The sequence below is a fragment of the Cucurbita maxima genome, unplaced genomic scaffold (assembly GCF_002738345.1).
Source record: "Cucurbita maxima cultivar Rimu unplaced genomic scaffold, Cmax_1.0 Cma_Scf00279, whole genome shotgun sequence".
In the NCBI taxonomy this organism is placed as follows: Eukaryota; Viridiplantae; Streptophyta; class Magnoliopsida; order Cucurbitales; family Cucurbitaceae; genus Cucurbita; species Cucurbita maxima.
The window spans coordinates 36,602-47,639 of NW_019272295.1; the positions used below are offsets into that span (position 1 = coordinate 36,602).

Here is an 11,038-nt window from a genome sequence, read left to right on the forward strand (position 1 = left end):
CTAGATTACATAACTCGTAGTCCTAGACTCACTAGGTGCCCTTCAAACACTTTAGCCGTGAGAGGCTTTGTAAATGGATCATCAATGTTGTGCTCCGAAACTATCTGTGTGACGATCACATCTCCTCGTTGCACAATCTCCCTTATGAGATGATATTTGCGCTCAATATGTTTTCCTCGCTTATGGCTTCTTGGTTCTTTCGAATTTGCAACTGCTCCACTGTTATCACAATAAAGAGTGACGGGAAGATGCATATTTGGAACGACTTCCAAATCAGTTAAGAACTTTCTAAGCCATACAGATTCTTTCGCTGCTTAACAAGCAGCAACATACTCAACCTCCATGGTGGAATCAGAAATGCAACCTTGCTTTATGCTTCGCCATATTATTGCTCCTTCGTTCAAAGTGAAGACAGATCCTGATGTCGATTTCCTCGAATCTACATCATTCTAAAAATCTGAGTTAGTGTACCGTGTAAGGATCAGATCCTTAGCACCGTACATTAGCATAGTGTACCGAGTAAGGATCAGATCCTTAGCACCGTACATTAGCATATAGTCCCTCGTTCTCCTAAGATACTTGATTATATTCTTAACGGCAGTCCAATGAGCACGTTCTGGATTGGACTGATATCTGCTGACAATTCCCACAGCATAGCATATGTCAGGTTGGGTACATAGCATGGCATACATCAAACTACCGACTGCTGATGCATAGGGAATGTGTCTCATATCCTCAATTTCTTAAGGTGTCTTAGGACTTTGTTCCTTCAACAAATGAACTTCATGCCTGAAAGGTAATAATCCTTTCTTGGAGTTCTACATCTTATATCGAATCAACATTTTGTCGATATACGATGCCTGAGACAATGCTAATGTTTTGTTCTTACGATTCCGAACAATTTGGATTCCAAGAACAAACTGAGCCTCTCCCAAATCTTTCATTTGGAATTCTGTCGCTAGCCAATGCTTAATGTCAGTCAGAAATCCCACATCATTCCCAATGAGTAGAATATCGTCAACGTATAACACTAAGAAAGCTACTATAGAATTGACTATCCTTTATAAACACAAGGTTCGTCAACATTCTGTTTCGAGCCATAAGATTTGATCGCGGTATCAAACTTTATATTCCAGGATCGAGATGCTTGCTTCAACCCATAAATGGATCTTTTAAGCTTGCAAACCCTATGCTTGTGATCTTGTTTAATGAACCCATCTGGTTGAGCAATATAGATACTCTCTTCAAGATTGCCCTTTAGAAAGGCTATCTTGACATCCATTTGCCAAATTTAATAATCATAAAATGTGGCAATAGACAAGAGTATTCTAATCGATTTAAGCATAGCAACAGGAGAGAAGGTTTCTTCATAGTCCACCCCCTCTCTTTGGGTATAACTCTTTTCTACAAGACGAGCTTTAAAGGTTTGTACCTTACCGGTTTGGTCTCGTTTCCTCTTATAGATCCATTTGCAACCAATAGGTTTTACCCCATCTGGTTGATCTACAAGTTCCCAGACTGAATTGAAGTACATTGACTCCATTTCAAGATTCATGGCTTTGATCCACAGATCTCTATCTTCATCATTCATTGCCTGTTTATAGGTCAATGGATCCTCAACGCCATAATCAGGTATGATGAATTGAGTTTCTGTATCCTTGTTGAGGGTTGTCTCCAAGATCGAACGTTCTAATGCTTGAAATAGATAATTCTTTGCTTTGAAAGCTTTCAATTTATGATCATCAATGTGCTTCTTCTTGGTATCTGTTAAAACAATGTGTCATATTGGTGCAGGAATCACATTCTCCACCAAACCATGTACTAAAGAAGTTTTCCATGAGCATTGCCCAATGATCACAGTACCTATCAAATTTCAGTATTTCAGTATTTCGATAAAACGAAATTTAAGTAATTCAACAAAAACAGGCATTTCTTTGATTTTACCATTTTGATTATTTATTATTATTGTTTTTTTTCCCACGAAGCCGAGAAAAAGACGAATGGAGTGCCAATAAGTAAAGTAAGAAAAAAAATGGTCGCCTTTTGAGCGTCGGGTGTCCTTTAGTCACTCCGGCCCCGTTGGTCTCCATATTCAGAGCTGGTAAACGGCGGTAGGTTGTGGCAGTGAGTCTTCGTCTCCTGTGTGGGTATCATACTGCAACGGAGTTAATCGCCGTCGTCGTGGTTCTCTCGATTTGGAGGCTGAAAACACCTTAAACTGGTTTTCCGCATCTCCGTCGAGGGCATTTCTTCCGAGTGACTTGGAACAACAATTGGCTGGTGGCTGATGCTCTCAGTGTTGAAGACTGTTCGGAAATGATCATAGATTTATAACTAAAGAATACATTTTCATTAACATGACTTCTTGTGGGAGCTCGAAGCAAACCCATGATATTATGTTCAAAGTTGACAAATATCATATAACATTATAGAGATTCGTGATTAGTTACATGGTATCAAACTATGAACTTAACTTAGGTATGTCGAACGAAAAAGTTGTAAGCCTAAAAATCGTAGTTAAAAGTGTCGAAAAAATTTCGTATTTTGTTCAAGGTCTCCGAAGAAAGAAGTCGAGTCTCGATTAAAGGGAGTTTCTTTTAGAAATCCATCGACTTAAGGGGAGGCACAATGGTGTATTTTGTTCGAGGGAGGCTCTATGGTGTATTTTGTTCGAGGGGAGTCTCTATGATCATAGGTAATCTATAGGCGTCAAATGTGGCTCTATGTGGTGTACTTAATGAGAGGGGAGACTCTATGATCATGAGTTTATAAGTAAGGAAGTCAAAACACAGCAACAAGAGTTTATGCTCTAGACAATATAATACTATTGTAGACAATATCGTAGTTTTATTTCAATAAATAAATTCATGATTCTCTCACAAACTTTATTAATATTCATAAAAATTTTAAAACCAAATCTCTTCATACCACCCAAGAATCATAAGGCTTTTCCCCAATATAGTTGCCTGGAGGATCATAATTGCAAACAACAAACTGAGAATTAGCCTTGCAAGGCACTCTAGCACATCCAAGCCGCACCGAGCTCCGCCACACCATCTGAGTGTAGTGCCCACATTCACCACCCACGCATTTATTCGATGCATGATCATACAGCGGCTTCTCGTTCGCCCACAGCTTCACTGCATCCGCCCCGGTGAACTCAGGGTAGTAGCCCGCGGCTATGTTTTCCCCGTACGGCCCGGTTGAGTGAATCATGGCGCAGTCACCCTTTCTTTTTTCCGCATAGGCTTGAGCGTACGCGGCCACGGTGTTGCTCCATTGCATGGGCCCGACGCCGACCTCGGCTCGAGCTCGGTTGTGAAGCGCGAGGTAGTCACCGGGGGCGTTTTGAGCTTTGGTTAGGGCGAGGAGGAAAATGAAAGTGACCATGAAAGCGGCCATGATCCGAAGGGTTTGAGTCCACATAATTCCGATGAGAGATGAGATGAAGATTGAGAATGAGGGAATGATTTATATAGAGATGGAAAACTTAATATGGAATGTGATGGGTAAAACCATGAATTATGAACTAATTATGTCATGCTTGGGAATTCAAAGAGAATAAATTCATTCTCGCTTCCATGTTTAATTACGAGCTAGATTTTTGTTTGGATTAGCTTCAAATAAATGAAAATTTTCTAGATTTAGCTAGTTTATGATTTTTTTTTTAGGATTAATGAAACTTAATCCACCGGATTATGGTTAATCTTAAAAGATACATTTTTACTTGTAGGTATATATTTATTGTTTTATTTAGTTTCATAATTTTATTTATTTATTCTCCTCCAATTTTTTAAAATATGTATTAAAATTGAATTGGTTAATTAAATGTTCAAAAATAAATAAATAATGTTAATATTTTATTAAAATTTTGAGTAAACGAAATGAACTAATTTAACCTAAAATTTTTATAACCTATTTAGATTGGGTTTATTATATAAAAAGAATTTTAGATTAAAAATATTTACTACTAATTGAGTTGTGAATTTTTGTATTTCTTTTTCCTTTTTCTAAAAGTAACCGTAACTTAAAACATATAGTCATGGATGAAATAAAACCTTCTACCTCTCGAGTAATAGTATATTTTAATTACTATTGACTTATGTGCAGCAGAGCTAATTGCCGTCGTGGGTCTCCCGATTTCGATGCCGAAACATCGTGACTGGTTTTTCGCATCTCCGCCGCGGGCATTTATTCCCGTTGACTTCAAACAACATTTGACAGCTATTCTGGGAGCTATTCTCCGTGTGTAAAATTGTTAAGAGAATGATCATGAATCTATAAGCAAGGAATAATCTCACAGGACAACAAGCAGAAAGTACTTAATCTCAAACTAGACAGTATCATATCAGTGTAGAGATGGATGGTTCCTAAAACTTGGTAATTCTCCATTTATTTTTGCAGTATTGGTAAGAAAGCACTTAATATCATACCATTAGGAAGATATTGTCCACTTTGAGTTCACCTCAATGGACCCATGATCGTTCCCTAAATTCGCCGAGTTGGACTTTCATCCAACACTTCCCCTCGACTTCTTTTCTTTTTCTTTTTTCTTTTGGAGTTCTTTGTTCGACATTTGAGAATTCTATTGACATGGTTAAGTTTAGGGCGTGGCTCTGATACCATGTTAGACGAACACGACTCTCCACAATGGTATGATATTGTCCACTTTGAACATAAGCTCTCATCGCTTTGCTTTGCGCTTCCCAAAAGGCCTCACCCCGATGGAGATAGTATTTTCTGATTATGAACCCACGATCATTCCCTAAATTAGCTGAGGTGGGACATTCATCCAACAAAGATCATACCATTGTGGAGACGAGTGATTTCTAAATCTCGGTAATTCTCCATTTATTTATGCAATTTTGGATAGAAAAGAGGACAATATCATACCATTGTGAAGATATGATTTCTAAAACTCGTTAATTTTCTCCATTTATTTTTGCAATTTTGGGTAGAAAAGTAGACAATATCATAAAATTGTAGAAATTCATGATTGCATTCATTCTCCATTTAGGGGAGAAAAGTATACAATATCATATTATTGTGGAGATTCCCCAATATACAAAGAAGAACCATAAGGCTTTTCCCCAATCTAGTTACTAGGAGGATCATAATTGCAAACAACAAACTGAGAATTAGCCTTGCAGGGCACTCTAGCACATCCAAGCTGCAACGAGCTCCTTCACACTATCTGAGTGTAGTGCCCACTGATGGTGCTAATATAACACATGCGGAAGCAATTTGGATCTTTGGCACTTTTAGAACATCAATTATAGTAAATAACTAGCATGTTCATAAGTATTAAAACTTAATGAATTTGAATACTAACCTTTTGTAGTTCAAATTCTTTTTTCCTCACGAACCGGTTTCGATCCACCACTAGTGTCTTCTCCACTATCCTCCGTCCTTAGAACAGAATTGTTGAATCCGGTGAGTGACTAAACTTGGGAGGGATTTAGCATATATGAAGAGAGACTCTACATATAGTTCAAGTAATCATACTATAGTCAAAGTGTTCTTAGTTTATTGGATTTAGATTAATGATCGTAAAGTTCACTTTATTCAATAACAATCTTTACTGAATAAACATCAGTAATAACTTTATTGAAAATAGAATATGTCTTTGTTTACAAACTATGAGTTTTAGGACATAAAACCCAACAAACACCCACTTGGACTAAAACTCCAGTGGGGTTTTATAACGTTGAGTAGAGAGAGACATAAATACAATAAACTAGGGCATCACATACTCATGCCTTTTCTCCCACTTGCCCTAGATTACATAACTCGTAGTCCTAGACTCACTAGGTGCCCTTCAAACACTTTAGCCGTGAGAGGCTTTGTAAATGGATCAGCAATGTTGTGCTCCGAAACTATCTGTGTGACGATCACATCTCCTCGTTGCACAATCTCCCTTATGAGATGATATTTGCGCTCAATATGTTTTCCTCGCTTATGGCTTCTTGGTTCTTTCGAATTTGCAACTGCTCCACTGTTATCACAATAAAGAGTGACGGGAAGATGCATATTTGGAACGACTTCCAAATCAGTTAAGAACTTTCTAAGCCATACAGATTCTTTCGCTGCTTAACAAGCAGCAACATACTCAGCCTCCATGGTGGAATCAGAAATGCAACCTTGCTTTATGCTTCGCCATATTATTGCTCCTTCGTTCAAAGTGAAGACAGATCCTGATGTCGATTTCCTCGAATCTACATCAGTCTAAAAATCTGAGTTAGTGTACCGTGTAAGGATCAGATCCTTAGCACCGTACATTAGCATATAGTCCCTCGTTCTCCTAAGATACTTGATTATATTCTTAACGGCAGTCCAATGAGCACGTCCTGGATTGGACTGATATCTGCTGACAATTCCCACAGCATAGCATATGTCAGGTTGGGTACATAGCATGGCATACATCAAACTACCGACTGCTGATGCATAGGGAATGTGTCTCATATCCTCAATTTCTTAAGGTGTCTTAGGACTTTGTTCCTTCAACAAATGAACTCCATGCCTGAAAGGTAATAATCCTTTCTTGGAGTTCTACATCTTATATCGAATCAACATTTTGTCGATATACGATGCCTGAGACAATGCTAGTGTTTTGTTCTTACGATTCCGAACAATTTGGATTCCAAGAACAAACTGAGCCTCTCCCAAATCTTTCATTTGGAATTGTGTCGCTAGCCAATGCTTAATGTCAGTCAGAAATCCCACATCATTCCCAATGAGTAGAATATCGTCAACGTACAACACTAGGAAAGCTAGTTGACAATCCTTTTATAAACACAAGGTTCGTCAACATTCTGTTTAAAGCCATAAGATTTGATCGCGGTATCAAACTTTATATTCCAGGATCGAGATGCTTGCTTCAACCCATAAATGGATCTTTTAAGCTTGCAAACCCTATGTTTGTGATCCTGTTCAATGAACCCATTTGGTAGAGCCATATAGATACTCTCTTCAAGATTTCCGTTTAGAAAGACTGTCTTATCATCCATTTGCCAAATTTCATAATCATAAAATGTGGCAATAGACAAGAGTATTCTAATCAATTTAAGCATAGCAACAGGAGAGAAGGTTTCTTCATAGTCCACCCCCTCTCTTTGGGTATAACCCTTTTCTACAAGACGAGCTTTAAAGGTTTGTACCTTACCGGTTTGGTCTCGTTTCCTCTTATAGATCCATTTGCAACTAATAGGTTTTACCCCATCTGGTTGATCTACAAGTTCCCAGACTGAATTGAAGTACATTGACTCCATTTCAAGATTCATGGCTTTGATCCACTGATCTCTATCTTCATCATTCATTGCCTGTTTATAGGTCAATGCATCCTCAACGCCATCATCAGGTATGATGACTTGAGTTTCTGCGAAACCCAAGTAACGATCAGGTTGAGTTATAACCCTCCCACTACGTCGAGGCATTGTCAACTCTTGAGAAGGATGGGATTGACCAGAAGTGTCATCTCCATCAACAACTCTTGTTGAAGGACCAGCTTGATCAACAACTGTTGTTGTATTATCAGTAGCTTCTTTAGAAATCTCACTTAATATTAGTTTGCTGCAAGGTTGATGATTTCTTACGTGGTCTTCCTCTAAGAATGTAGCGTTTGTTGATACAAACACTCTATTTTCTTGAAGGTCATAAAACAAACCACCTTTCGTCTCTTTGGGGTATCCTACGAATAGACATAATTTTGAACGAAGTTCTAATTTCTTGAGGTTTTGCAACAACACATGTGCTGGACATCCCCAAATTCTGAAGTGACGTAAATTACCTTTACGCCATTTCCATAACTCATAAAGTGTTTCTAAAACACTCTTAGTAGGAACCATGTTCAAAATGTATGTGGCAGTCTCCACTGCATATCCCCAAAACGGATCGGGTAATTGAGCGAAACTCATCATAGACCGTACCATGTCTAAAAAAGTTTTATTTCTCCTTTCTGATACATCATTTTGTTCAGGCATACCAGGGGCTGAGAGTTGGGACTTTATTCCATGTTCTATCATATAGTCCTGAAATCTTAAGTCCATGTACTCTCCTCCTCGATCTAATCGAAGTATTTTAATAGTTTTACCTAATAGATTCTCAACCTCAGTCTTATACTCTCTGAATTTTTAAAGAGCTTCGAACTTGTGACACATTAGGTAAAGATAGTCATACCTTGAATAATCATCAATAAAACTGATGAAATATTCATATCCTCCTCGTGCTTTGACATTCATTGGACCACAGAGATTTGTATGCATGAGTTCTAAGGTTTCTTTGGCTCTATAACCTTTTTCGGAAAACGATCGTTTAGTCATTTTACCCTCAAGACAAGACTCACATGGAGGTAAAGAGTTGTCTTCTAACTTATTTAAAAGTCCTCTTTTAACCGATCTCTCAATCCTATTGAGATTAATGTGGCCTAGTCTTAAATGCCAAAGGTAGGTATTAGGAGAAATCTTTTGTCGTTTATTTTGAGTTTCAACTATTTTAAACATCTCGGTATTTAAAATAGCTTTTGTTATGCTCAGTTTTGACATATATAAGTTGTTTTCTAGTTTTGCAGAACAAATATGAATGCCTCTTTTGCAAATGAACATTTCATTGATTTCAAAAGATACTTTATACAATTGTTTTAATAAACAAGAGATAGATATTAGATTTCTTTTCATTCTTGGAACAAAAAATACATTATCTAATATAATGAATCTATCTCCAAAAAATAACTTTAAATTTCCTACTGATCTTGCTGAGACAACCTCTCCTGTTCCAACCATGAGTGTTATCTCGCCGTCCGCAAGCATTCTCCAGGAGCTAGTTTCCTGGTAAAAAGAACAAATATGATTAGTGGCCCCTGAATCTAGTATCCAAGTTGAGTTATCATACTCTACTAAACATATTTCTACAACGAGTAAATCATATTTACCTTGTTGTGTCTTTTTAGCTTTCTTCTCTACAAGGTATTTTGGGCAGTTTCTCTTCCAGTGCTCATTTTCGTTGCAATGGAAACATTTTCCTTTATCTGCCTTTTGAGCCTTGTATTTGCGGTTAGTAGGAATCTTATTTTTCCCTTTACCCTTCTTCTTCATCAAAACACTTTTAGAAGTTGAAGGTTCAAACTTATTTTTGGAGGATGATACTCATTGTAATTTCTTGAAGATAGCAACATTTGCTTCTCCTGTACGTCCCTTGTTCGTTAAGAGGGACTGATAAGTCTGTAGCTCATTGAGAAGAGCAGTCAAGTTATATTCTATTTTGTTCATCACCACATTTGTGCGGAAAGCTCTTCGGAAGAGACTCCATGATAAAACTGACTTGACTCTTCTCATCAATGACAGCTTCATTTTCTTCTGCCACATTGAAATGGACCATCATGTCCAGGACATGTTCTCTAACTGAGGTCCATTCTTTCATACGACAGTTGTAAATGTATTTTATGGCTTCATGTCGAGTGGAGAAGGACGGTTGTCCAAACATCCCTTTTAGAGATTCCATAATCTCTTTAGCAGTACCCATAACATCGTGTTTCTTAGCCAAAACATCAGATATACTGGCTAGAATGTACACTCGGGCTTTGTCATTTGCCTTTATCCATCTGTCATACGCATCCCGAACTGTTCGGTTTGCATTTGAGCTGGGTTTTGGAGGACATTCCTCAGTTAAAACAAACCTTAAATCATCAATTACCAGTATTGTGTTCAGGTTTGATTCCTCAAAAGCGAGTAATTGTACTATTGAGTTTGTCATGCTGAGATATAAAGAAAATTCTATTAGTGATTTGACTTAATGCTGTTTAATCCAATCAGTTTTAGCAAATGTAATAATGTACCAAAAAAAAATTATTAATTTGCAACGATACTTTAGTGAGTTACAGCAACTGCTACCGAGGGGCAGTCAATAACTCATTCACCAAACGAAGACATTCTTAACTTAAACACTGACTCTTAGTAATTCTTCGCAAGTGTGACCCACCAATTTCAGGCCTCATAGATCGGTCCCAACAATGCTATTGAATGAAAAAGCCAAAGTTGGGAATGGCCCTAAGAAATAGTATCCATTTCTGGAGTTTGCGTTGTTTCGACTCCCATGTTACGACCCTCCGAATGGGTAGTTGCTCTAGGGCAACATGCAGGCGGAACATGAGAATCTCACGGTGCAACCTAGTGGTGGAGACCATAGGACGTGTTGATATACTTCCTTCTTCCACTTACTATAAGTACTTTCTCTATTCACCTTGTTATTGACTCATGCAAATACCTTCCGAATGGAAGACGCTCCCAGGGCGACACGAGGCCGAGCATGAATCTCACGGTGTGAATTTTTCAGAGAGCATGAAAAGGAAAACGATGTATCTCATATACTTTTTTCCTCCCATTAAGTATTTTAAACGGTTGGGTATACTCATTACTTAGGTATATTTCGGCTAATTAAATATAACCTAAGTCTAGGTAATTTTTCCAGAACTTACATCACTCAAGCATGCTCATAAAGCTGGGCTAACTAAGCTCAAGTATTGGTCCGATCTCCCACTAAGTAGTAGGTGTTCCGTAAACCGTCAACTTAAGTACCTCAAGCCTTAGTCAAGATCGTGCCAGGTGAGCGTTCTTGTAAGCAAAATTTTACAAGACATCGACCTATTTTAACTATTAAAATTGATTGTGCTTGGTTCTTAACCTTAAGCGAGCATGCACTTATTTTCATTATAGATTTTAACGTCTATCTCGTTTTATGACGTTGAAAATAACCTATAACATGCATCTAACATGCTTTATATAACAATTATATAATCATCACATACTCTTGGCTTTTCTCCCACTTGCCCTAGATTACATAACTCGTAGTCCTAGACTCACTAGGTGCCCTTCAAACACTTTAGCCGTGAGAGGCTTTGTAAATGGATCAACAATGTTCTGCTCCAAAGCTATCTGTGTGATAATCACATCTCCTCGTTGCACAATCTCCCTTATGAGATGATATTTGCGCTCAATATGTTTTCTTCGGTTATGGCTTCTTGGTTCTTTCAAATTTGCAACTGCTC

At 37.9% G+C, this 11,038-nt stretch overlaps 1 protein-coding gene across 1 annotated transcript; it reads right to left on the bottom strand.

Annotated features, from left to right (window-relative positions):
* Nucleotides 1–2,922: 2,922 nt before the first annotated feature.
* On the bottom strand, nt 2,923–6,826 carry LOC111474223 (basic form of pathogenesis-related protein 1-like). The gene is made up of 2 exons (XM_023119414.1): nt 6,758–6,826; nt 2,923–3,438 (listed from the first exon to the last, which is right to left on the bottom strand). Exons 1-2 carry the CDS (start codon nt 6,824–6,826, stop codon nt 2,923–2,925), a joined length of 585 nt encoding a protein of 194 aa, XP_022975182.1.
* Nucleotides 6,827–11,038: the final 4,212 nt, after the last annotated feature.

Bases quoted from the DNA above. Each gene is read 5' to 3' on its own strand.
- LOC111474223 (XM_023119414.1), bottom strand. From the start codon at position 6,826: ATGGCTTTAAACAGAATGTTGACGAACCTTGTGTTTATAAAAGGATTG. The intron at 3,439-6,757 runs GTACGTTGACGA...TTCATCTCATCT, and splicing joins CAACTAGCTTTCCTAGTGTT to CTCATCGGAATTATGTGGAC.